General features: G+C 38.7%; 1 protein-coding gene across 2 annotated transcripts in view; it reads right to left on the bottom strand.

The window, feature by feature from the left end:
- plpp4 (phospholipid phosphatase 4) overlaps window positions 1-27843 on the bottom strand; it is a 41566-nt gene that overhangs the window by 7269 nt on the left and 6454 nt on the right. Inside the window, exons 1-5 of one of the 2 annotated variants that reach the window (XM_025063315.1) lie at window positions 20936-21296; window positions 14997-15105; window positions 11217-11307; window positions 6253-6316; window positions 4820-4944 (exon numbers count right to left, since the gene is read on the bottom strand). In XM_025063315.1, coding sequence (XP_024919083.1) covers window positions 4820-4944; window positions 6253-6316; window positions 11217-11307; window positions 14997-15105; window positions 20936-21021 — 475 coding nt within the window. In that variant the 5' untranslated portion in view covers window positions 21022-21296. Of the gene's footprint in view, window positions 1-4819; window positions 4945-6252; window positions 6317-11216; window positions 11308-14996; window positions 15106-20935; window positions 21297-27843 lie in introns of those variants that run through there. The other variant, XM_008327565.3, reaches the window with a different exon arrangement.

Below are 27843 nucleotides of genomic sequence, written 5' to 3'. Positions count from 1 at the left end.
GAACTACAACTAAAAAGATCTTCTAAAAAACCAACGTTCCAAACCAAGCTAGTGGTTAATTAGAGTGGATCTGTGACTGGACGAAGAGCTAAGAGCTGAGTCTCATGCCTTGGGCTGACTGTCAGAGGATCACTGGTTTGAATCCCACCTGGACCACCTGTGGTGTGGTCCACAGGAATGGGTTGGTAGGGGTGGCAGAGGACAAATCTCCTTGTGTGTCTGTATATGTAGAACAACAAAAGATGATTCTTCTTCCTCTTATTCAGTTGCTTTAAATGAAGATTTTTATTAAGATTACCAAAGGTATTTGCTTCATTTCCCTAAAACATTTATAAGAAAATAATAATTACATTACATTATAATAATAAATATTACTCAGTTGCTGTGTCTGTGGAAAATTGCATAGCTCAGCCCTTTTGGTGTGTGATTGTTGGCATCACTTCAACATTTTAAATAGCTGCTAAAATAGTTAGGAATAGCTCTATGTCTAACTCTGTGTTATAATTTCACATAGACATTACATTTTACCGGTCTTGAATGTGAATATCACAAAATGTTATCATATTTTTATTTGAAACTCCCAGTCCTTTTCCACAGTGATAATCTATGCAGCCTTTTTACATTACTCTGTACAACGACCATGTCGACGATTCTGATCTATCCCACTTCTGTGACTGGACATTTCCAATTACCCAGCGGCCTCATAAGCTTTTGTCACTGTCTTAGCATACATCAGTAAAACGCCCAATGCAGAAAATTATATTCGTTTGGCCTACCTTTCTATGAACACCAGAAATACTGTACTTGGGTTAATGAACCCAGTCAAGAAAAAACTCGCACAGAACATAAACGTAAAATATCTGCAGTGATAAAGACATGTAGAAGGTTGACATTAAGCCAAGAAAATGGCATTTGTTTTCTTCCGTCATCTTTCTTGATGTAATGCATTTTAAATAACTGCCACGATTTAAAAACTGTAACACTGAGCAAAGCTGAGGATCCGGCGTGTGAACACTTTATTACCGTTCCACATCATTATCATTCAACGATGGGCGCTAAAGGTCACGCCAGCACACTTTTACAAGCGCTATATACCTACACCGGAGCACGTCAGACGGAGTGTTTATTTTTTATGCAGTGGCAGTTACACCACACAAAATTAAAAGTTAGTTTATGACCTCAGTCGGAAATCTACTGGAAGCTGAACACAACACACCAAATAATTATTTTTCAATTGTGAATATTAATTCTTCACTTGACTGTCCAATGAAGAATAGGGAATATATATAAATAAATATTGTGTTGATCTTGTGTTGAACAGGCTAAAAAACATACAAGATTTCAACCTAATTTGAACACTCAAAATATGCAAATTATTTATATTCAATGTGCAAAATATATGACATATATATTGAACATGTGCAGATTGTGTCTAAATATTATTTAATTCAAATCATAAAACAGCTTTTTTATACTGGCGGCTACTGCAACTACAACTTGGACAGAAACATTTATATTTACCTACAGATTACCAAAATGTATTTGCATATTTAAAGGTAGTATACAAGCCAATACAGCATGGTGAGAGTAATTGTCCAAGGTTTATATTCATGCTATGGGAAACCAATAATGTTTGCAGACCTGGTAAACAAACATCCCCGACATAGACCAGCGAACATCACAGCAGAGATACTGTATTTAATGCATGTGAAGAGACAGCTAATATTGTAGGTGTCTCCTCAGCGACCACCACAGAACAGCAAACACACATCCACGTGTGCATTAATACAAATCTGGAAGCGTGCATGTTTGAAGCGTTGTGGTTAAAGTTTATTATTATTGGACCTAATAAACACTTTTATAGAACTTCAGCCACAGTTGCTAGTTTGTTTGTTTTTTATACCCCACAAACAACACAAGTCCTTTTCTGTAGAAAACAAATATATATAAAAATGGTGATTAAAAAAATAGAGCTGTCTAAATGAGCACATTAACCACACTAATTATGCTGTGAAGATTAATCTGATTAAATTTTTTAAAAATGTAATAGCAGGGCAGAATGAAGATCACTGTATATCCAATATTTCCTCCATTAATTCACTAATTACTTAATTACTATACATAGTCGATACGCATGTTATAATTTGCTGTCAGGGCTTAAAATCCCGTCTCTTCTCAGCCTCAAATTCCAGCCACAGACTAGCAAATAATTGTAATTATTAATGATTAATTCAGAGCTACCCTGTGATAAATCAGATCAAATTTCTAATTGATTGACAAATGTTACTTTTATCACCATGATTTCAAAAACAACTTGGTGTCTTTCCCAACAATTAAACATATTATAGAGTTAAGTCCACAATTCACAATAACACTTTTAACGTTTAATGTCTTACTGTACTTCATGTCTGCACACACACACACACACACAGTTCATACACCAACCACTGACATTAGCCACAGGACTCATCACCTTTTTTCCCATATTTCCCCCCTTTTCCTTCTGTGACCTCTGACCTCTGCAGTGAACAATTAGCCCTCTGCCCAGATGTAATACATATTAATCATCCTCTGCTGTAATAAGTCACTTCCATTCATTAACATATAAAAGCTCTTCAGGAACTTAATTTTAGCCCTGCATAATGGCTGCACTCCCACACACACACTGTTCCTCAAACTCACACTCCTCACACACCCCCAACACACTGAAGGAAGGGGGGGGGGGGTGAGTCTGGGTAAACACAGTCTTTGCCTCTTGATACTGAACTAATGTATTAGTCCACTCTAATCTCTGCTGTTCAACATCGGTCAGAGAGGTGAAGGAGTCAGAGAGACGTCTGTCCCAGAGGATTCTCTCAGACCAGATGGTTTTTAAGATGGAGTGATGTTGAGGAGAGCAAATTAACTGAGTGTATTTAATGTTCCAGTAGGGTGTAATAAACATGAGTAAGTCGTGGTCATTTGCTTATGCTTCAGGGTCTGGTGTGAACACTCTTCTTCTCTTTACTCTTTTCCAGACACATAATGATCTCAGGAGAACCATGGTTTATTTGGAACAAGGAGATGCAGAGATTTTCAATCAATGAGAACCTTTTGCGGAAAAACAGAACAGACAGACAGAAATTGCAGAGATATTTGTATGTTTGCTGAAATCAGTTGTTTCTATTCACAATACAAATGACACTCTAGGTGTGTGTTAAAGAGATGATGAATGAGTGTGAATTCAAAACAGCCTTTTCTATATCCACTTTGGTTGGTGCTTTGCACTTGCCAGAAAAAGCCCTCTTCTACACTTATTATCTGACTGGCCCTATTCTAGCTCTATTTTCCACATTAATCTGGTTAAAAGCTCTCCAATATATGCAACATCCAAAAGTGTTGTCCTTGTAAAAACCAAACACAGACACAGAAAATTGATTTAATTTTTTTCTCTATCCAGATACTACTTCCTTTATGGTTCACTTAACGACACGAGGTGAGTACTATTCCCCTGATCTAACACTGAATTATTGACTTAATTAGTCATTTTAAAATATCTTGTTAAATTAATTACATACAGAAACAAATTACTTAAAAATTGGTCAAATAATTTTTTTTAAATGTCATCTTAAAAGTAGAGCTAATTCTTTAGCCAGAGCTGTAGCAACAGAATACACTTTCCATACAGGAACTTCATTTAGAGTTCGAGTTGTCATTTGTATATGTATATATCTAGCTATATATACACACACACACACACACACACACATATATATAAAGAGAGAGAGAAGGATCATGCGGGAGAGAGAGAGATCTAGATAGATATCATTTGGCATAAAATTTGGGGAACAAGTCTCTAGTCTTTAACACATATTCATATCCAAACAGCCTTAACACCATAATGCATCTGTCAGTGTTTGTTGTTATTTTCCGTTTAACTACATTGTGAAAAAAACACCATATTTCACATTGTCTACGGTGACAGGAGGTCTTTGTTTTTCTGACAAATCCTCCATTCTGTTGCTGTAATACAGGCTTGTTTACAGTGTCCTGCTGTGCTTTGTCTTCAACATAATCACCATGTTAAGCATAATGTGCACCTAGAGAGGTCTTGTAAGAGGAGTTTTGAAAATATTAAATGGCATAAATTTCAAACGCCGCACCGTCGGCAACCTATGCACAAACTGCGGTGGGATACAAGCCATTTAAATATACACTTTCATTTCCCATGAATTACTGCAGAAGGCTGAGTCTGACTGGGTGTAATTATTTTCTTTCTGGAGGAGTTTGAAAGTCTTTGATGGCAACATGCTGCTTAATGGGGTTCTTAAGGTGGTATTTTTCTCAAATTTAGTCTTCATGTGCTTGTTTTCTTGTGTCGGGCTGAGGCTTTATTCAACATCAACAACACTAATTGCCGCCCACTCGCAATAATCTGCTGGACAGAAGAAAGAGAATCTGAATTATTTAACATGTATTTGCTGTGAGAATCGATGGGAAATCAATGTGGTGGAGTGGGTGTCCCACACGCCACAGGATTATGGACGACCAAGTCTAACACATACATGTATTTATCTGACGTTCACACATACACTAAGTGCACGGGACACTGATTGACAATCTACTGCCGCAAAGTGCAATTACCTTGAGAAGAGAAGGACGTTAACAGGCCAATCACGTTGAAATGTGATGCAAACAGCCCACAGACACCCAGTCAGCATTTCTCTCTGTGTGAACTGTTGCATGAATTACTACTGGGCTGTATATCTTCTCATACACTATCTGATGGAAATATTGTAGGAGTGCTTATCTGCATGCAGCAATGATGACTGATGCTCACAGGAGGAGTGACTGCTGGGAAAGCTTTTGCGTCCCTCTGAGACTAGATCCGGCTCCCCGGTGCATGGCATCTTTGCATTCCCGTGTCCGTCTGGAAAGCAACGCTGGAAGTAATCAGGCCGGGGCCTGGAAGTCAATAAGGACACAGATTAAAGAAAAGTTCAATTTGACGCTAAAGAAACACGCTGCACACGTCAGTGACATCAGAACTCTACATTTTAGACCCTGTTTTTTCAAAATAAATTCTGCCCTCTAACCCTTTTGCTACAGATTTATACACATTTCAAAGAATTTTCAAATGTAACTATATAAAGCCCTAATTTTCTGCCTCCTTGTTTTAAAAGCTTTTACCCTGTCTGGTGTGCCTCATGTATTTACCTTGCTTGACTGGACTTGTTCGCTATTTTATAAAAACTAGAACAAGAAAACACATAAAACATGATAACTAACTGAACCAAGAAGAATCTTTTTTTTTTACAACGTACAGACAAGTTATAAAGGCTATACCGTAGTATCTGTGAATTTATTTTATGACCTCTGTGGACCGCTGTGCTTTAAAACAATGGCCTTCGGTGCACAAGTTAAAGCAGAACAGAGGTCGATGTCAGCATATACAGTAGAGACTATAATCCAACCCAGCAGGAACGGTCGACCTCACTATCATCCATAAATGTAATAAAAGTGACATTAAAAGTACAACCCAAATAAACCATTTCCTAATGAGACACCACTGCGTGGGCCTGACTAATAAAGTGGAATAGCATAAAACAAAACATTAACAAACCTCTGTGGTCCCTCCGTGTACAGACCACACAAGTCAGTTTTATAGTTGGTGTCTTTTCCTTTTACACCACCAGTAAACAGACAGTGTCTTTCTTCAGCTTTGCTCCAACTAAACTGACATGAGTTAAACCTGCTGTGGTGAAATTAGTTTAGACATTTGCTCTGCATCTGAAAAAACATCTTTTGCTCCCGTTACACCACCTGATCACATGATCACAGACAGTTTATATCCATTTTATCTCTGCACCAGCCACAGGAATGCATAGAAGAGTGATCCCTGCCCATACTCCATACTCTCTCTCTCACACCCACAAACACTTGCGTTTTCTCTCTCTCTCTCTCTCTCTCTCGCTCTCTCACACACACACACACACACACACACACACAGTCTTTAACGTCACGCCTGACATTCCATTGACACCTTTTATAATTGGTTTCAGAGACTAAACGGATGACAAAGTATTGGTGCAGACCTGGATCTGTGAGGTAATAGCACTTCTTTTGGGTGTGCGACACACGGAGGAACAGTTTAGTTCTGTCGGAGGATGAAGTGAGTCTCCGTCCTGACAAACTTAAACGTGTGATGTTGTGCTACAAGGTTGTTTTGACTCACTGTCACTGCCTGCAGAGTGTGGAGCTTGTTTAGCATACCTGCCAACAATCAACTTGATGGTGTTGGTGAAGACTCCATTCAGGGCCAGCGCCAGAGAAACGGCTGTAGGGGAAAATGATTGACATTATTCACAAATTAGAATGGAGCAAGACTGATGTTTTTTTATTTTTGAAAAAAAAGAAAGAAAGATAACAGTGACTGAGACCTTATTGAACACGACTGTCACACTGTAGCTGTAGTGGTGTTATACAGCTACAACACATAACGAGGTTACGTTTGTTACTCACTGCTCTGACATACTGTACAAATCAAGCAGCTTCATGTGAGTACCATCAACAAAAAGGTGCTAATATATATGCTGAGTATATGATGTAATATTGCATAAGACATTTTTCAGGCCAAGTGCTCACAACACAACTACACAACAATATACTTACGGTGTAGGTAAAAAATTAACTCCATTAACTGTAAAATTAACCCAGGAAATAAAGTTGAACCAGTGACCCTACTGCTGCACAAGCAATGAGGCTAATCACCTAAATACAGAGAAACCCTGAACTCAGAAATGTAATCTTGAAGTTCATACTGTGACCACAGAAACAAAGAAAAAAAAAGTAAGATATTTTACTGTTGACAAAAGCTGTAAGGGTCAGATCATTGAACAGACAAATCGAATTGAGGGGAATTTACCGCTTTAACGTTGACAGGTAGGAAACTCACTGTAACTGTACTGTATGTTCATTTCATTAGCACCAACCCACTGTGGTCTCATCATTACCCAGAGTGCCTGCCCTTACAGGGTAATCCCTGCAGCCTGCAGGCAAATTGAATTCATCCCACATCTTCCATGTTCAATTTATTATCATCGGTTGCTGCTGAGAGGAGAGTTATTTAATATTCTGTTATTTTGGGCAGAGCCTGCGAGGCTCATCTGAAAGCCCACACGGTGCATGTTCCATCTGACCAGTTCAGCAAGGGAACGTTAAATGGCAAGGTGTTCACTCTGTCAGACCCAGCACAGTGTTAGGACACCTGCGTATGGTAGCTCATAAAATTCCTGCAGCAGAGGCATTTCCTCACATAAAAATCTAGATGTAGAGGTTTACTGGTGGTCATTCAAATGTTAATTACCAATTCTCTGGCCCACAGTCCAGAGCAGCGGTGAAAAAGGTTTGGCAGAGTATTGGGGTTTTTTTTTATTCTATATATTTTAGATTTGACTGTTTGACTCAGTCAACTCAAATACTTTGTATCAAATTACTTACAAATACAGTGATGTTTTAGTTTCAATTCTCACTTTACCGACTCCTGTTTAGTCAAACAAAACAGTGATATACCTTCAGGAATAGAAGAAAAACACAAAAAGATTTTCAAAATATTAGTTCTATTATAAATATGTATGTATATAATAATACATTTCTTCTGAGTCTTTTTTCCCCCCCAAGTTTTAACGCCATCTGATTCTCTGTCACAGTCGCATAGAAGGATAAACAGAGAAATTGTTTGCAGTTAACAATACTTTGCCGAACAATTAAGTGTAATCAATGTCTCACAACATACTGTACCTCATGATTGCTCATGGTGCACTATTATACAGATGTAAATAGAAAAGAATGAAGCCTAAATATGAATTACTACACAATTACTGTCATTAAACGGTCACTTCTTTAGGGTTTTGTTTCAAATTCTTTTCCATCTAACTATTTGTTTGACCTTTCTGAGCCAGTTACTAATTCAAAACTAATGGGGAAGGACGGTTATAATTTTAATTTAATGTGACTTTAAAATCTGTACGGTAGTTGTTGCCGGACAAGCTGCTCTGACTAGTTGAAGACTGACTTTTACACACACCACAATCTCTAGGAATACCAAGGAATGATCTAAAAAAAAACGACAGAGAACAGAGTTTGTTCTCAGCAGCAGAACAAAGAGAAAAACTGTTGATTTTTCAGGGTCAGAAAAGAAGTGTTCGGTTGGACAAAGGCAGGAGGCATCTGTTACTGAAATCACCACTTGTTAAAACCAAGGTAGTCAGAAGGGCATCTCTACAGACACAACACATCTCACACTGAAACAGAGTCAGTGGAGCAGGAGACACTGACTCCCATCAATCAATATCAGGTGTTTCCATGCATTTCTCCAGATCTGGACGATAAAATATTTGGACTAATGCACCACGACCTCCAGATAAAATGACCTCAAACTGGTGTCTTCAACAAAGTTTTTGATTAACTATTCACAAATGGCCTTTGCAGTCACTGGATCCAGCAAAGCACTTTTAGGACAGGGTGGGAAAAGGTATTCCAATTGTTGAGACACAGCCAACAATGAAGAAATTGCTTCCACTGCTTAATCTTTGTCAGGGTCACGGGGGTGCTGGAGCCAATCCCAGCAGTCATCTCATGAGGGTGGGGTAAACCCAGAGACAACAACATCTACAGTACACTCACATACAGATATTCACTCCCATGGTCAGTTCACAGTGTCCAGTTGAGCTTCACCCTAATCTGTATGCTTTGGACTGTGGTAATAAACAAGAGAACCTGGCGAGAGTTACACAAGGACCAGGGATGGAAGCAGGGAACCTGTGACTTCCTTGGTGTCAAACCAGTTAAGGCTAACATATGAACTATCAAGTCTGGAATTTATCCCTTAACCATCTGGTTGAAAGACAACTACAGTAAACTGCTGAACTGCAGCCGTCCCCACTTTCACTACTACTTGCTGCCACTGAGTCGGCGTGAATCAAAAACATTAAACAAAGCCTTTCATCATCTGGTTGAACCAAAGCCACAAAGACTGGGATCACATCTAAAGGCTGACTGGGCTCCAGCCTGATAATAGCAACATGGACCCAATTTAAGGGCTTGTTGTTTTAGGACAGCTTAGCTGGTGGTTCCCACATCAGGGCCGACCGTAGAGCTAATGATCCATGCAAATGAAGTTTCCTGAAGCAAGGCCAATTGTGCTTTTGTTGTGTTTCTATCCGTGTGGGTCAGTGGGTTTTCCTGAGAGTTTGTGTACAACAGCTTAATGAGAGACTCGAGGGGCAGAAAAGTAATTTGGAATTTTTTTTTGAATGGGCAGATTTCTGGGTGTATGTTCACTTCATCTTCATCTCCATTTCTTTTATAATCTACTGCTGAGACTTTTTCAGACGAGGGTCAGCTCAAATTGCTCATGTGTAATTCTAATGCGTGTAGCACTCGATTCAAGTGCACTTGCTGAATCTAAAATGGTCTTTTGGATTGTCCTCCCAAACACTGTCTGTGCCACACTGGCTCTTTTGTGCAGTGCGGTGTACTGAAATAGTGACGTTCCATTTTAGTAACACACGAGGGGTTGAACAAGGCAGGAGAGCAGGGGTTAATGGCGTCACATCACCAAAGTCTTTTTGACTCAGCAGGATATTGTACTCAGGTGGCCTCGCACAGAAGCTCTTTGTAAAAAGACATTGATTGGAGACATTCCACGTAGTTCATCACTGTCTGGAACTTCTAATACAACTAAGAAGAAAGCAGGTGTGGAGGAGTGCAGTGGTGTAACGCTGTACATGTTAATGCTCTCACACACAGCATGTCAGTTGGAGACCGTGACGCCAGCCATCCAGCGGTGAAAATAAATCACATTGTTTCACCCGTTCTTCACCAGCCCAACAATTAACCACCGTGCATTTGCATAATCTCTGACAAATGATGATTGCTTTTCTCAGTGTTTTGTTCTGTGCAGAAAAACAATCAAACACAAGCGTCTTGGCAGATGCAGCAGATTGTGGCGCAGGAGTTTTGGTGACGATGAAATGTTATCAGACAATCATATGATGGGAACAGTGTGTTTTTCTGCCTCTCAGGAGAATAAGAAGGAGCCATAACAGCAGAACATACTGTGCTGGACAATTAATGCACTTTCTTACAAAAACGGAAGCGAAGAAATGTTTTTCTTCATTTTCTTTCAGTTTGTTTTTGTGTGTTCCTTCAGCATAAAAATACAAAACAAGATTTGGATGAACAAACTCGACAGTTTTTCATAGACAGGCTGGAATTTATATCTTATAAAAAAATATATATATATGTTATAATGGTTAACTGTTTGTGGTTGGTAGTGAAGATAAATTAGTCTTTTGCTTCAATAGCAAACCAAATCAAGAAAATCATTTTAATGATCTATTGTTTCTTAGTTCCAGATGAGGTAGTGATTAAAATAAGGTTCCAAACATTCGTTCGTATTTATTTTGTTTTACAGGAGAAAGTCTGCACACAGCATATAACCTCTGAGAAGGATGTTTTATAATCTCTTCCATCGTATCTACATTGAATTCATCCTCAAGGACCCATCAATGGATTTGTATTAAATTTCCTTAATGGTCCAAATCCCTCGTAGACCTCTCAATCACAGACAGCATGATGTGAGGAGGAAACTGTTCCCCAGCTCCAGTTTGACAACTTAACAAATGTCATTAGAAATGAATTGATATTAAACGATGACGTCATTAAAATCTTTACAATTAGCGCAAACATTTAAGTGGATGCACTAGTTTTAGTCTGCATATTATATATATATATATTGTTTGTTTTTGGTAAAGGTTATGTGGTACAGTAGTATGAGGATGTAGTACTTCACGTACAGTAGCTGCAGTAATGCAGAGGCTTAGATCAAGATTTTCGATACATAAAGACTACTGCCAAGACAGAGTCTCCTCCCAGGAGGACAGTGGCTATAAAGACAAGAATAATGGACGCAGAGCTGCTCAAGTCTTTGTCTTTTTTTTTTCCAAATGCAAAATGGCAACAATCTTTATCTTTAATTCCTGAAAAATCAAGAACTATAATTTAAGGAAAAGCCTGAGTGCAAACCTGATTCAGTCCTATCTACTTTATATGTTAGTTCTTAATTATTTTTTTTTACACAACTTACACAAAGCTCCATCATATCATACAAATCCTTTTAACAATTTGAACAAATGAACGGACATCTTATTATCCAGGGCAGAGCATCCACATACCTAAACATGCCTCCTTGATTTCCGTCTTGTCCGTCCTCTGAATTATCTTCACCACGAAAATCACAGCCAGCGGAGTGAGAAATGAGATTGCCTGTGAGCGAAGCGAACACAAACAAAAGTTAGAGATGCATTATTCTGAATTCCACAGAGACGGTGGTTCAGGTTAATTGTAAAATGAGCTTAGCTTCAGGGAGACACTTGAACTTGTCCTTTCTTCACAGCTAATAAATATAGGAGCTCCGCTCCTCACTAGATAAAAGATTCGGTTTTCCTCAGCAGCTAGCTAGGTAATTATTCATGTCCCCAAATGTTTTAATTATTTTTCCACCAAATCTAATATATTTCTTACTCCTGAAGCAAAAACCAAAGATGGATTTGGAATCCATTAAAATGACACACGTGGTGAATTTCCCTGGAGAGCTGCAGCCTTATGGACGTCTGAGTATCTCTTCCAAATAAACTAATTGTGCCTCTCCATTTGAAGAGGCTGCCATCAAAACTATAATCACATTTAGATACACACTGAGGGATAAACATGAAATTGTCAAATTCACAAACCATTGTCAAGGTTTTTGTAGCTTCCACCTTGACCTTTCAGCCCCAAACTCTAAATCAAGTAATCTTAGTTTGGTATTAGGATTAGTAAAGGCAAAAAAAAAAAAAGAAATCCTCCTTCAGGTTCCCAAACACACCATCTGGTACACAATAGTTACTGGACTTAACTCAAAGGCAATGTTTTATTTCAGTTGGAATTTTACTGGGATTGAATATGTTTCTGAAGTCACTTCAAAGTTGTTTTTACCGAAGAAGAAAAACACTGGCAGGTGATAAAAGTGACTGTGGCCGTGACGATTAAAGAGCCAATAATACTGCACTTAGTGTAAGTCAACTTTGTACTGAAGTACTGCAAAGTATGTGAACATCTCAACGCTTTATTAAGTCTGCACCTTGTCAGACACATAAATAACTAGAGATTTCTGTGTTTTATGTTTGCAGATACTTTAGAAGAAATGTTAATTTCCAAAGACAGGGGTGACGAAAAAAAAAAAAACACACCTCATACATTCATTAGACTCAATATGTTAAAAAGAAATTGACTGAAGAGAGAAGCCTCAGCTGCACCAATGACTTAACAGTCACAACATTGTCTATATATTCCTCAAGATGTGAGGAATGCCAAAACACCTCCTCTGTCAGGGAGAGACTTTTCACATCTCCTCCAAAGTTATTCACTGTGACACAACAATGCTGGATGTCACCGGTTCCAAAGAAAGAATGTCATTTATGTTTCCATGGAAACGTAGACCAGAAGTTTTTCCAAATAAATAAATAAATAAATAAAATAAGAATACTTTGTGAGTGATGTTTTATGGTTTGTAATTCAACCAAAGGGGCCATGGTTTGAGTGTCTACATGGAAATGACTCAATGTGTTAAAATATAAATGTGTCTCTGAGACATCAGTGACAGCTTTGACAAGTTTATTATAGTTGTATATCTTCATTAGATGTTTTAATGCTCACAAATAAAATAAAATAATAATAAATACATTAAACATGACCAGACCTAATTTTTGCCAAAATTAGTTATAAATTATTAAAGTAAATGATTTTAACTTTGCAAAAAATGTATTTTGACTCATCACTGTCTGAAGATGTTGTTTATACCTGGACTAAAGTCTCATTTGCTCTCCTCCTCCCACTTCATGCGTCTACATCTCCCTCATTTACCTGTCTACTTTAAACACTCCTGGTGTATACAATTTGTAGTCTAGGTGTTTTAGAAAATATTTGCCCATACTGACAGCCTTCTGGGAAGATTTCTTTTTTTCACAATATACTCCTAGGTTTATAATAAAAAACAATTCAGCTGCAAACGATAAAAGTGTGTTTATATTCTCCCTGCTGACATTTGAACCGACTTCCAGCCACTGATGTGTTGCATAACAAATAACTCAGATTTGCATTGTGCAAATAAAAACTTTTCTCCAAGATTCAGCTCCAAATGTTTCTCCTCACTCCTCTCCCAGTCTTTGCCCTGCCCTTGTAGCTCTCTCCCTCTTTCCCCCTCTCTCTCCTCTAGCCGTATGTGTCTCCTGTCTGCCCACTCACTCCAAAACCTCCTGGCATTCAGCTCCCATCACGTTCCTGCCAGGCTTGCCAGTTCTCCTCCGGCCTTACTTCTCATTCAGTGCTGCCCTGCCATTTTCTCATGTTGCCCTCCAAATTGTCTGCGGAGCCCTCTCCTCCACATTAGCATTAATTACCCCAGGCCACTGCAACAAATCTCTGTTTAACCATGTCGGTCCACGTCTGTCGTTTGACTTCACCTACTGGATGTCAAACGCCACTGCTGTTTTTACTGAATATTAACAAGAAAATACAATAACAATTCTTATTTTTCCTTTAAAATCCACACATACAGTACACAGTTTTACAGTACTCTAGGCTCACAGTGAATCCTAGCTCCTTCAGCTGTACAGTTTCATATTGTAGATTATTTTTAACAGTCTAATGTTCATGTTTTGGGTTCATAAGAAATGCAGACACGTGGCTCACACCTGGCTCTTGCCTAAGCAGAAAAATTGAAAGCCAGGCCATTGGCTTTGAAGATGGGAGAGTTTCAGGAAATGTTGTGATTGCCACAAATCCATGGATTTTAAATTTACACTCTCTCTGAAACAACTGTTAAACACAATATGCTAACATTCATGTGGTGGGACAGAACCACACACAAAAAAAACACTGAAAGCACTGAAAACCTCATTAGAACATATTACAGTGACAGCTGAGCTCTAAGTCCAACATTTTCGGCCCAATCAGAACCTGAATAATCAGGTTTGCATGGTTTCATTTCTTTATGGTCAGTCATAAAGTTCTCAGACAGATGTCATTGTTGAAGACGTCTGATGTAATAACTGAAGCAGGTCACTCAGAAGTTAGAAGGTCACTCGGAAGAAATCAGATCAAACCTCATGTGAATAGGAAGTGTTTAAAATGTTGCCACAGGTTTGGATCAGCAAGATGTTTATTAATAATACATTTTAAATAAATACATTTATTACATTATTATTCATTTAAATTAACAACTGACAAAATCAGCTTTTGTTGAGAAAAAATAAATCTGTGGCAGATGATTAGTTGCATTCTGAAAGGGTAGACACATATTGTGACTGATCATTGTCAGAGGGAGCGTTTCCTGTTCTCTATGGTGAGTCCATCACAGCCATTAAAATCCCTTTCATATTTTGCCACATTTGTTGATTCATTCGTGGCCCGTCTGAGCCTCGCAGCCGCATTTCATTTACAACAGTCGGCCCTTGAAGCCAGTGATTGCTGCCAGTGAGTGAACGAAAAAACAAAATCAGCTCAGCTGTTCATATATATGTACTCTGCAGTGTTTGCCAAGAGAAGCTCAGTGTTATTTGCTCAGTGTTTCGAGCTAAAGCCAGAGGAAATGTCTTTTCAGTCTCTGCTGTATTTGTTAGAAAACTATTTTAATTGTGTGCCTCAGTCAATGGTTGATTTATATACAGGGGAAACACTAAGAAATACAACAGAAACTGAAGATCCATACAACGGTGGATTTATATTATTAATTAGCTAAACCAGTGGTTCCCAAAGTAAGGGGCGTGTTTCTATTTTGGGAAGTGGAAGGAAGCAAGGCAAATTCATTTCCATTTGAATATTTTCTTTATTTCTCAACAGTGAAAAAAAAACCACAGTAGAGATTATGGTTTGACCACGGTTACTTCTCATGAGATGCAATGCATAATACTTACAAACATGACCCTCTTGGGAATGTGGTCGGACTCGACCAGTGGGTTCTTGTAAAGCCATAGCTCCTCCGGTTGAATCACTCGCTCAAACGGCTCCAGAAATTCAGTGAACCTGCAGAGAAAAATACAGCAAAAGTACAATCATTTTAATGAGCCGGTGGAACACTCTAAATGTTTTTCTCCATTCTTTTCAACCTCCAGGAAGGAGACCTGACTTTTCACACCCAGGATAGGTGCGAACAAATAAATATTTGTCCCCTTCACCTACAGCCAGAGATCTGTCGGAGACAAACTGGCTCTCTGTTGTCTTTGCATCGTCTCCCAGACAACTCAATACACTGCTCCGTGGTGCAGCTGCTGGATATCTCCTGGAGCCAAGGAGAACTATGAATATTTAAAACAGAAAATCTACAACCGAGGTAGACTGTCTGCCATTGAAGTATTACAGGAGCATCACCCCCGTGGCAACACCAGGCAATAATTAACATGAAGAGTCACATCTTACTGAGCGTCTGTGTCTCACACTGAGTGGAAAAGAAAAGTGAAAGTGAAAAAAAGATGTAGAGCTGCAGATTAAGGCCATTCAAATTCTAAAGGAGGACATCTTACGAAATAGAAATAGAAAAAATTAGCTTTTAGCTTTTGAACCATTGAACTGGCTTTGACTTAAGTCACTTTGTCTTCATTTAACTTAGCGAGCAACAACACATTCATGATGACAGCGTGACATCTGTTCACTCATTGACAGCCCAACCTAAATAAAACAATCTGTGCAAAAAGTTAAGAGGATTAATCACAGCAAAATACTAGCAGGTATATAGGCTATAGTCTATAGCAATTATTCCATTGAAAATGTAATTGTGAAAATATGAATTTGAGAACCACTGTACTATAGGGTGACTCAGTGTATGCAAATACCAGTTTGTACCAACTTTGTATTAGAGAAATTTTAAGTGGACGAACAATTATTACTGATTATACAGCACTCTACCCACACATTAACATAGGTCCAAATGTGATTCTGAGTGAACTTAAAAATGAACTAATGAGATTTAAACCAGTCATTATTACAATCTCAGATCTAAAATATGAATGACCCAATTACAAAGCCAATTAAACATAGAGTGACTTCAGTTGTATGGAAAGAAGTACATGCCCTATATGAACACAGGAACGCATTCTTGAGTAAAGCTCCCTCGTCCAACACATGCCCCTCAGCAGGACATTTATCACCTCCGCTCCACTGGGGCTGCTCACAGACTGCAAAATTCTCCACAGCGCCGTCGTGTGAACCCGACTGTGAAAATGTAAAAGAAGCCATTGAATAAACAGCAGACAAGTCTTTAGCAAAGCCTAAAACAGACTGGTGTTGTACAGATGTTATTACCTTGAGCCCAGAAAAACACAATTATGTCTTTAATGTCCATGAAAGACACATAAGGGTAGGGACTGTTTCTGCAGTGCGTCTCACCTTGCTGAGCCTTTCTGCATGAATCACTTCAGCTGCATCACATTTATTATACTATGCGGTGAACAATAAATTGTACTGTACGCCAGGTTAATGATACAGACTCAGCTCTTAACAATTTACTCCAGTCTATGTCTTTAATTGATATGTTCAGACAGCAGAGACAACATACCAGCAGTGTAGGGAGACAAAATGACAGAGAGAGAAACCTCGGCTGGTCATTGAATTAGTCCAGTGGTCAACCTGTCACTCCACAAGGTCAGGCTTCCAACCAACTCTCCACACTATGTGTTCGAGCCTCTCTTTGCCTCAAGGTAACTCATTATTATTCATTGCTATAATATTTGCTTAAGGCTGGAAGTAGAATGTTCAAACTTCCATCCTTGATAATTATAACCAGCGCCTGTCAGGGTTGGAAAGGTTAAAAACATTCAATTGAATCTCATTTTAAAATCCTGTCATACTTTCAGATACCAATTCACCTCCAAGGTTTAAATAATATAATACATATTATGACCCACATCCATTGTTAACCTCGACTGGCTGCTGCAAAATTACCAAAATATTCGTTACTCTGGCTACAGCCCATTTTCTTAAAAAGTAAATGTTTGGACTTGGATGTTTATTTGTCAGATTTTTTTAAATTATCATCATTATTATTATTTAGATCTGTAATTAAAGCTATGCTGCTAAAAGGTTGGCATACTGTTACACCTAGCTGTTAGCCGTCTGACATTCAAAACTAATATTACAGATGTTAGTCATCAGGAATCTCCCCCAACGGTTCAACCAATGAAGTTCCACTGGTTCCAGTACCAGAGGTCGGTGTCAAACAAACTACTGCAGACAGTTCCAGTCTCTTAACAAATCCTTCAGTCGTTAGCTCACTATACTGTTTTTCCAATACTATCCTCACTGGCAGCTTCACACACACACAACGACCTCCAGCGTTTATTGAATTTTGTTCTCTTTCCTGGTCCAACTCCTTAGTGGAGAGAAAAGATTTCTTCCATTTTCTAATGAAACACTGGTCACTTCTTACTGATCTGTAATGTAAACACCAAAAATCTAAATATTTTAATGTCTACCAGCAGAACATGTCATTTGCTTAGACTGAAGGTTTCACAAAACTGTATCTGTTTGTATTTTCACACACATCACAGAGTTGTCTTTAAATAGCTCAATAAAAAAGTTGAAGTTGATTTCTGATTAATTTAGAATCCATAACTTCTTCTTCCTCCACCAAGTGTAGGCAGGTAGGCTTACTGTCTCTAAGATGTTGAGCACATCCTGTAGCAATCGGGATCTTGTAATTCATTATATAAATTGAATTTCCCTGCCTTTGAGGGGATTCATTTAATAGGATAAAGATGGGATTTATGGACTGAGGGGAAGAAGTGTGTCATTTACAGCTCGGTGACAGTTTAAGGCAGGAGGACAGGAGGACAACAACGATTACTGAACATTAAGGCGTGGAAAAAGAAATGTCACGCACTGCTTGATAACAAGGTTTTCGTGCTGGGGAAGGAATGCAGCCTCATTGATTCAAATACACAAAGACATAAAGGTCTAATGAAAAACTAATTTCAGATTTGATTACCAGCCTAAACCGCTTTTAGCCGTATCATTATTGGGACTGTGCTACAGTTGTATCTGATATTTGAATTTATATCACCGAGCCTGATACAGGAGAAAAAAAAAGTGACAAAAATCATTGGTTTTGTTTATTTGTTTTACTCCAGTGAGACCCACTGGCCTCAGGCACAATCAGTGGACAAGAGAAATTAGCTTTTTAAGCCCCTGAACTAAGCACCACTCTCTAGCTGCTTGAGAAGCACCTTTGCTCTCATTTGTCAATATTTATATGCTTGGTGAGAACTACAGCATTTTCCTTATGGCAGAACATTTCAAATATATCCACAACCTTTTGTTATCTGCACTTTTGTATAGACAAGAATCTTTTCAACTCATCCATAAACACAAATGCCCTAAAGTGCAAGTTTTACTTTTGTTTTTGTCTCAAATTCTTTACTTCTGACCTTTTCAACTTCAGAAGTTGGTTTCCTGTTTAACTCTTTCCTCTTACTATTCATTAAAGCACTGCAACTAGGCCAATTTATCATCAGAAATTCCCATCCACATCTATGGGATGCATTTTCTAAATCTAGTTCAGCCACAACCAAGGAAAAAAAAAAACTAAATTATTTCTCAAACTCGGCTTGGTTTCTCTCCCCCCTCTGTAGCTCTCCGTCTTCTGCTTAAAACTTTGCAGATTTACCACTCAACTGCTTGCAGAACAATAGAAGTAGCTAATTTAAAAGTTCTAAATTTACGGCGCACTGTCGGCACAATCTGGGCCTGTGACTTTTGGGAATACGTATCATTTGATGTGCCACCATGACAGAAAGTTGAAGTTAAGCAACTTCTGCCTAATTAGGGAGATTTGCCGCAAAGCAAATGGTCAGAAATAAGAAAAGAAACACTTGAGATTATTCTCATGCATAAATGAGAACAATCTGTTTTTTTCTTTATGTTTTTTTAAGATTTTAGAACTACGCATGACAGAACTATTCTGTTGTGCCTTTGTTTTGTTTTGTTTTTTCCTCAAGATAGAAGCAGGACATTGGGTCAAAGTTATGTTTAGAATAAATGCAGAGCTGGACCAAGTAGATAAGCTGCATTTTTTATTGCTACCACTGGATCAAATGCAGTGTTAATGTGTGTTAGAGATATATGGGTAAAACATATATCACCATATACAGTAATGAGTGCACAAAAACCAACAGAGCAGAGTTCCGACAACAACAACTGCTAAAACATGTGTCCGTGTATTCAGGTAAGGGTAAAAACACCTCCTCCATTTTTGGCAATAATAAACGCATTACATGTCCAAGCAGGGATTGGTTAACAGGAAGCCAGATGTTATAAAGGCCTGACACTGGGCCAAGAATGTGAACTGCACGGCTCACCTCGGAGACAGAAGGCGTGACCTTCATCTCTCTGGAGGAATGGAAAATATCAGAAGGATTTAAAGTGCCTTGACACGAAGGCACAAAGCACTGAAGCTGTGTGGACAGCAGCCGTCAGCCAAGGACAGGCTTTGTCTTTTATTGGTGATGGTGGTGAAAAAGTTTCCTTCACTCCATCACACTTTTCAGCAGAACTCGCAGGTTATGACTGTGACTGCAATCCTCAGACGCATTCAGATGAATGCTGGGCTTTTGTGTCGGCTCACAATTGAATTGGCTTCCTCTTTGAGGACACGCTGAACACCACAGCTACAAGGCCAACAGTGTAGGAATAAAACCTGCACTGAATATATATATAAAAAAGAAATGAATGTTGCTGAGTGAAAAGACTGGATTCATTTAGAAAGAAAAATAAACACATCATTGAGCGCTAATAAATGCCTGATCACAGACTTGAGCTTTAAGAGCTTTGGTTTACCACAATGTCAACAGACTAACAGGACGAACAAGTACAATACAGTGTAACTGTTACCTTCAGAAGTCCAAGGAAGAGAGTCCTTACTCAGGGGATAATGGCCAGATGGAAAGAAGGAAAAAAACACCAACCGATCCAACAAAGTGTGAGGGAGTGAGGGACACAGACGGACATGACTCCACTGACGTAGATTAAAAAAACTAAACTAGTACTTCATTTTGGATGACATTTGGAAAGGCTGCACCAACCTAACAATGTTTTATGTGGGTCTCAGTTATAATACCTGCTTACACATTTACCTTACATTCAGATGGTCCTGGGTTCGAGTCCCAAAGGACCTAACATTCTAGGTGCCACCTGTTGGAAACTCTGTTGCAGCAGATCTACTGTTAGCATAACAACAAAAAGCCTGTGTGGGATTTTATTTTGAAAAACCACTTCTGTCCACTCTGTCTTTGCAGCACTGTGCTCAGGCAGCAGCAGTCTACACACCTGTATGACCTCAAACTAACTTTTTTTTAACCAACATCAAGTTAAAAACTTTATCTGTGTCCTCATGTGACAACAGCCACATGTGACCCGCACTTGATAACTTATTTAATCCTATTAAAAAAATACTGAAGAGATTTACGAGGATCTAAAAGTCATTAAACTCAGAGTTTTGTAAGTCCTGCGGGAAACTCCTCTCCTCTTCTGTTAACCATATCTTCGTGGATCATTTGCTGTGGCTAAATTCCCAATCCTTATCCCGCAAGTCAATGCATTAGTGTTGCGATCTTGAGGCTTTATTCAATTATGTGTTCATTGGACTGGCAGTGAGGAGATGAATCAATGGGAATGAGACATAATTAGACAATAAAAGATGAGATGGAATTATGCAGCAATGTGTGCTGTCTTTTTGATGCTATGCCAAGTGGTGGCTGCCACACCAGCTAGGCATCGTGACGCTTAAGAAGCAACTGAACAACGCAGCAATGACATGACCAAATGTAATGCCAGGCAGTTTGGAGTCACAAAATCAAAAACTTACTTTAAACAGGACAAGGCAGGAACAACAGGAATTAGAGCAGGAAGAAGGAGGTACATAGGACCACAGCACAGGGACCATAGACCCATCACAATGAACTGACAGGGACTGAGTGATGGAGAGAGGTACTATATATAAAGCCAGGACAACAGGTGACATGAGTGGGACAAATGAACATGTGATCACAGGACACAGGTGAGGGTGAGGACACTGATTACTCAGCAGAAGGACAGGGAGTCAGACAGACCTCACACAAAAAGAAAATAGCCAAGGTCAATAGAATACAGCAACTATAATAAAGTCATTTGAAACGACATTATGTTTTCATGTTTTTTTTAATCGGCCACCAAACGTCCTCACCTCGTCTCTTTTATTACTTGAACCTGAGCTATAATTAAATAACTGTTTAATGACTTTTGAGGACAATTGTATAACATTTTGTGCTTTAACAGAGTTAAATGAATCAAACAGCTTTTAAAAGATTTAGTTCTAGAGTTTTTATTCTTTAAGTCCTTATTGTAAAAGCAACCAGACCGAATAAAATCCTCTTGAACTTAGATTTTAAAGTTTAAAACAAATGAAGAGTCCTGTGTAGCAGCTGAAACTTCAGAGCGTTTATGAAGTTCTCAGCTCTCAGTGTCAAAGCATTTAGTTACATACTATGGTGCTATAAAATTGTAGTTTAATTTACGGATTGAATCTACTTTCTTTAACTCAAAATCTAAAGTCTACTTTTTTGTTTTTTGCAAATGTTTATTCAGTTCTTAAGCTTAGCAGTTGCTGACAATGCTGCCGTTCCTCCTGCCAACATTTTAATCCTGCTCTGCTGTCATGGAAGATTCTGCATCAAATTAGATATTACATTTTTTTGCAGTTTGAAGCATTTTGCTGCATATCACATCTCACAAAGTATGTTGATATTCTCCAGAATCTAATTACAAATCTTTTGACAAATTTGTTTTTCTCCTGCTTCTTCTTCTTCTTCTTCTTCTTCTTCTTCTTCTTCTTCTTCTTCTCCCCTGATAAAGCCTAACTTAACACTTAACACATGATTCTTAGCTCTCAACCCAGTGTAATCTGCTGTGTTCCTTTATCTACACATTAAGACAACTCCATCCTATTAAAGCTCCTCTGATATATCACTTGGCTTAATGACTCATTACAGTAATATATTACTAGAAAGAGTGGTTATAGAACAAAATTATATTACTTTGTAATATATTACTGCCAAATATTTATATACGTTTGCACTTTATAACCGTATATTCTGTACAGGTCGTGTGAATATGTGGCACATCGTTTATCATCAGCCAGATTCACTGTCACAGTGTTTTTACCCTTAAGTCTATGTGTAATGATTGATGATTGAGAGCTGCTGAAATTAAGGAACGTTTTAGGTACAGCACCGTTTCCTAGTTTGAGATCCTACACTCAATATTCTGCATTCCTTCAGGCAGGAAATTTGTATTACTGCAGCAGAATACATATAGCCTGGTACATGGGCATTGGATTCGTATTGTCTGCTGATTATTCACGACGTATACAAAACAAATATCTTTAACACACCTGGAGCACACAAGTGGATTGCTGGAGGGTGGTGTTGGAAGAGCAGGTGGCAACAATGATGGTATGTGTCAGCAAATGGAATATAAAGTGACACAGACCAGTGGATTGGATAAGTCTGCTTGTACCATCTACTACAGCTTTCCCCACCAGATACTTCACATCCCACAGAACAAAACCTCACAAAATGAAAGTGTGACACCTGGGTGTGTTTAGTTGAACACAACACTGTTATACTCACAGGAAAGAGAAAGAAAGATACAAACAAAGAAGCGTATTTAATTGTTCAGCATGTCAATTTCGCATAGTCTCACAATGAGGAAATTCAAAATGTGAGACTGCAACCTACACAGGCGCCACTGGAGGCGCCACTAAGTACGTGGTTCCTCTGGGGCTCGAACCCAAGACCTTCTGAGTCTAGGCCGGTGTGCTAACCCTTCACAATGGAACCACATTAATGAGCACTGATGCACTGCTTTAATAAGTTGGGCATTTTACATGCACCAGGCTTCTTTGCCACCTTGCTGTTTTGCTCAATTAAAATTAAATTGAAATCACAGGAGTTCAAATTATATTTTATTAGGACCAATTCCTAGTAGAGAAATTGAACTATTATGTAAAACTGAGGCTAAAATATTGATTTTCATCTGTAATTTTTAAATTAAAGAACATTCCGGATGACTAATGTGGGCTAATATCTATTATTTAGGTAAGTTGCTATCCACAGATCAGATCCTGTGATAATGACTTTTTTTCTTAGCTTATAATTGACATGAATTCAGGAAAATGACTCAAGCTAATCATTAGGGTTAAATGTGAAGTTTTCTGCTTGGTTATTCCAGAAGGCGAAGACCTGCAGACTGGTGCTCAGAGTAGCGTTATGCCTGTGGGCAGAGGAACATCAATACTGATGTTGTTTTTTGCACCTTAACACCAGGTATGTTAAGGCTGTAGAGCCAGGAAAAGGAAAATAAATTTGCTCTGAGACAAAATCCACATATTATTTTTTATTATTATTTGAATCCCTATAAATTTAGCAGAGGTTGGAAACTGTATGCTGCTGCACTAACACAGACTTCCTTACGTATGGCCTTGAAGACAGCACCAGACGGACCCAGTCTGTGGAGCCTCAGTGGCTAATGTAATCACATTTAATCATACAATGGTCAACATAATTACTGATGTGCCGAGGCTTCCTGTGAAGTAATCTGCTGTGCAAGTCATGATCCTGGAAGTGCAGTGTACGTGACATCTCTATTTGTTTAAGAGGTGGCTGTCGGGTTTTGACTGAATGTGTCAGGAATGCACAGCACCGGCCCTGTCACTGGCAGAGAAAGGTGCAGGAGAGTGAGATAGATGGTGAGTGACACTCGGCTCGCGCCGGTGTCCCAGGAGATATCTCAGGTTGAAGAAGGAGGGCAGAGGAAACACACCATCCTTTCATTGTCATGCAAATAACTTGGTGGTCAAAACAGTGTGTGTCTGTGTGTTTGTGTATGTGTGTGGGGGGAGGACAGGGGGAGCACGGAGGGGCTTGTGAGGTCTGTGCATCGGTGTCAGTGTTGGTGTCCATTTTTCTTTTGTGTGTATTCAATAAATATATCCTTAAATTAACATTAAGATATTCATTCAAAGGTTTTTGTATTTGAATTATTTTTTGTTTTTTCTGGGTAGAAAATACGTTTGTGATTTTATTCATTTTAATTCTCCTTCACATTTGATCTGCCTTTTGTCTTTTAGTGAAACAGAAACAGTTATTCTCAGCTCAGATGTGAAGAATTTGGCATAAAGACAGAGGGCGACCGGCATCTTTCCACCCTCTGTTCTCTGTGTGGACGCTGCTTCTCCTTATCGAGCCAGGAAACACTCAGTGTCTGAATGCTTTTCTCAGCCCCAGGGTGGAGTCAGATGTCACCTTGGTCAGAGTGTGCAGTTTTGGTCAATTGATGTCTCACCAAACAGTCCTAGAATTTTTTATTTTCACCGACTGTGAGCAGCAAATCGAAATTGGATGGAGCCCAGGAAATTGTGGATGTTGATGTAGACCCAGATGTTGACTCTCATTTGACTGTGTCGACAGCAAGAATTGAAGAGTGCCCTCTGGGTGCCTTCCCAAAATTCCTACAACATATAATTAATGCCACACTTTAACTTGTTTAAACAAAGGAAACTTGACTCCGAATTTTTGTGAATGCAGATTTTTCATCTGTCAGATAAGGAGAGTGCAGGTGATGAATTGACTGAATTAGGCCAGCTATATCAGAAGTGGAATACACCACCCGCACTCAAAAGTGGTCCAGTCAAGCTGTGCAACAGCAACTCCTATGTCCTCAGGTGGAAAACAGTTGCATTTTGCTGGGGCTTCTTTGGAGAAATTAACATCTGTTGATCTTTTTTATTCCTGAACTAATCAGCCTTAAAGCCAACATGTCTCTGTGTCCCTGTGTTTGGCAGAACTTTCCTGTTTACTGCCTAATGTTCTGTTTCCCCCCTGACCGTGTTTGTTTATTTAGATCCAAACGTCCACACACTTTTCCCATTTCAGAGCATTAGCAGACACTCTGACAATGTTTTGCTTCATTAGAATGAACCTGTTAAAAAGGTTGATTCACTTGAACTGAGAAATGTGCCAGTGTTAAACGCGGGCCATGCACATTTTTTTAAACAACTTGTTTCCTGTTTCAAATTAAATATTAAATCTTTGTTGGATTGAATCGCTTGTTGTAAAGAAATGAGAGAAGGTTGAAATGAACGCATAATCAAAATAATTCATCTTTAAAGGTTATTCAGATTACAATTTTCATCACATTTTAAAGCATGAACAGAATGAGCCCCACTGTGTAACCAATAGTTCCACCATCCATCCACTTATCACTTATTGTTGTTCTAATACAGTGTTCATACTCATGCTGTCATTTGCACACGCTGCGGGAAAACGTTTTGTTTTGAAGTTTTGAATCCAAAACTATCAGCTCAAGGTCCAGCCTGAGGAGGATTCAGCCGGAGGTCAGGAGCCTAGCTTACATCAGACCAGCCTCAGACTTATTTACTGCCCTATTTACTGTGCAGAGCAGTTAGAAAGTCTAAGGCTGACAATCTGTCTGACACAATTGCCAAATGGATTGCGAGGCACTGCGGACAGTTTCATATTGTTCAGTTAATGTAGTTTGTTAAGAGCTTTAAGTTATTGTAAGCTAGTAAAGAAACACAAAAATCCATCGTTTTAAGTTATATTTTGGCATATTTTTTACATTTTTCTCTATTTATAATTCAATTATTAGAATTATTTGAAGATATTTAGGTTGTTTTATTTATGCAGAGTTATTACGATCAATCATGCTTATCACGATTAATCGTGATTACTCATTATTAATATGCCCTGTGGTTAATCAGAGAGAGAAATATATATTTCTGCTTTAGGACAAAATGTCAACTCATCACCTAAATAACATAATGCACAGCAGAGAACAGGCCCTGTTGTTTTTCCTGACATTTTGTTCAGGACTTGTTTGATGTATCCTCCCTACTATTTGTACAAATGGAGATTGTCGTAAACGCTCACTGTCAACATCAAAACACTACATTTTCACTAATGCTATTCTCTGTTTGACATCCACGGGGATGACAAAACATTACAAGACGAAACGTCTCAGAAACCAGTGATCAGTTCAAAGAAAATCACCTTGTGTTTCAACTCCAAACAGGACCCAGCTATGTGACAAATTGAAGAAAAACACGGCATAAATCTTATTTGTATGAGGTTTCTGGGCACTGTGACCTGCCACAACAAATCTAAAGCACATTAGCATGTACTTCTCCCTCACCTGCAGCAATAAACACATTTATCTATCCTCCGAAGGATATTTTCTCACTTAGCATTTTGATAAGTCTCATCAAACATGGCAGTTCAACATCGATAGTCTATTGGTTTAAGACCAGAGCTTTGATCAACTGTGTCAATACAAGTGGGAAAATGTGTTTCTACTTTTTCAATAAAAAATGAAGAAATAAAAGGTGTTAAGTTATAAGGGAAAATAATTAAAGACACTCTGACAATTCACACCCACTGTGATAATAGACACAGAACTGGAACTAAGGGCACATGGCTGACATTTACCAGACTTGTCACAGTCATTGTTCATCCTGGAAAATGTCAAGGTATAGTTTCAGATGGGTTGAAATTCTCCCACCAAAGTCAGTGTGGGAATTGGATCTCCAGAGATTTCTCTAGAAACAGGTGAACTGTACAGCAGAGGCTGCAGAGAATCCATGTTAGGTGTTCTAAAGCTTTACCTCTAAAAAGGCTCAGAGACTGGAGAATGATGGTCAGGTATTCACAGTTCTAGTAAATATGTCACCCACATTATCTGCTTCTTAGTGTTGTTCATATCATTGTTTGTTTGGTGTTTTTTTTTTTTAGTCTTTTTACTTGGGTTTTACATTAAATTCAACTGTGAAAGTTAATTTATTCATCTTCTATCTTAAGATACAAATGATACACTGTTGGAAAGTTTAATCACTGCAGTCATTGGACAATCTGGACACCTCCACTGCAGGGACACATATACTGTATATATATATAGAGAGAGAGAGAGAGTCAACCATTCAACCATTCACACTCACAACTATTCCTACGATTTAGGTAACCTCTTGGGCAGGTTTTGGATTGTGGGAGAAACCAGACTGCTCTTGAAATGATATGGACACGTGAGTTCACTTGACTCATGGGCAGAACATGAACAACTTCACACAGAAAAACTCTGTCACCACAGCCCTGTGGTGAATCAGATACTTTTTCTTCTGTTTAACCAGAAATAAACGGTGATTGATTCACACATCCCGACATTGGCTGCTTATTTAGTTCTTGATTGCTGTTCTTTCTACACAAAGAGACTACACACAGACACATTAATTAGCACCAATCAGTGACATTCTTACTGTAAAGAAAGCAAAACTAAAAACTCTTTCATCCTGTGGTCAGTTATATTGATTTTAGGGCTTCAGTGATTGGTCACATCTAGAGAAAAACAAATACCTACGTCTACATCTACGCGTGGTTGACACAGCAAACTCCTCACAACTCCTCTAAAATCGCAGCCTGAACTTGAAAACAAATATATAAATGGCTGAGAAATGTTTTTAGGGGGAAACTGGGTCAAATCATGCTGGTCGGCCAAAGTGCACCAGGGAGTGTCAGAGACTCCGAGTTCTCCTTTAATCTCCACAGCCGGCACAGATGCCCCTGTTTTTACTTGGTTTCTAATGATGCAGAATGTGGTGGGTGTCTGTGGAGAAAACATGGTTGAAAGGGCTCAAAACACTTGGCTCATTTTAAGAAGGCAATGAAA

This window comes from Cynoglossus semilaevis, chromosome 15 (assembly GCF_000523025.1).
Source record: "Cynoglossus semilaevis isolate Cse_v1.0 chromosome 15, Cse_v1.0, whole genome shotgun sequence".
Taxonomy (NCBI): domain Eukaryota; kingdom Metazoa; phylum Chordata; class Actinopteri; order Pleuronectiformes; family Cynoglossidae; genus Cynoglossus; species Cynoglossus semilaevis.
The sequence above is the reverse complement of the archived record's forward strand: the minus strand, read 5'-3'. Positions and strand labels throughout refer to the sequence as shown.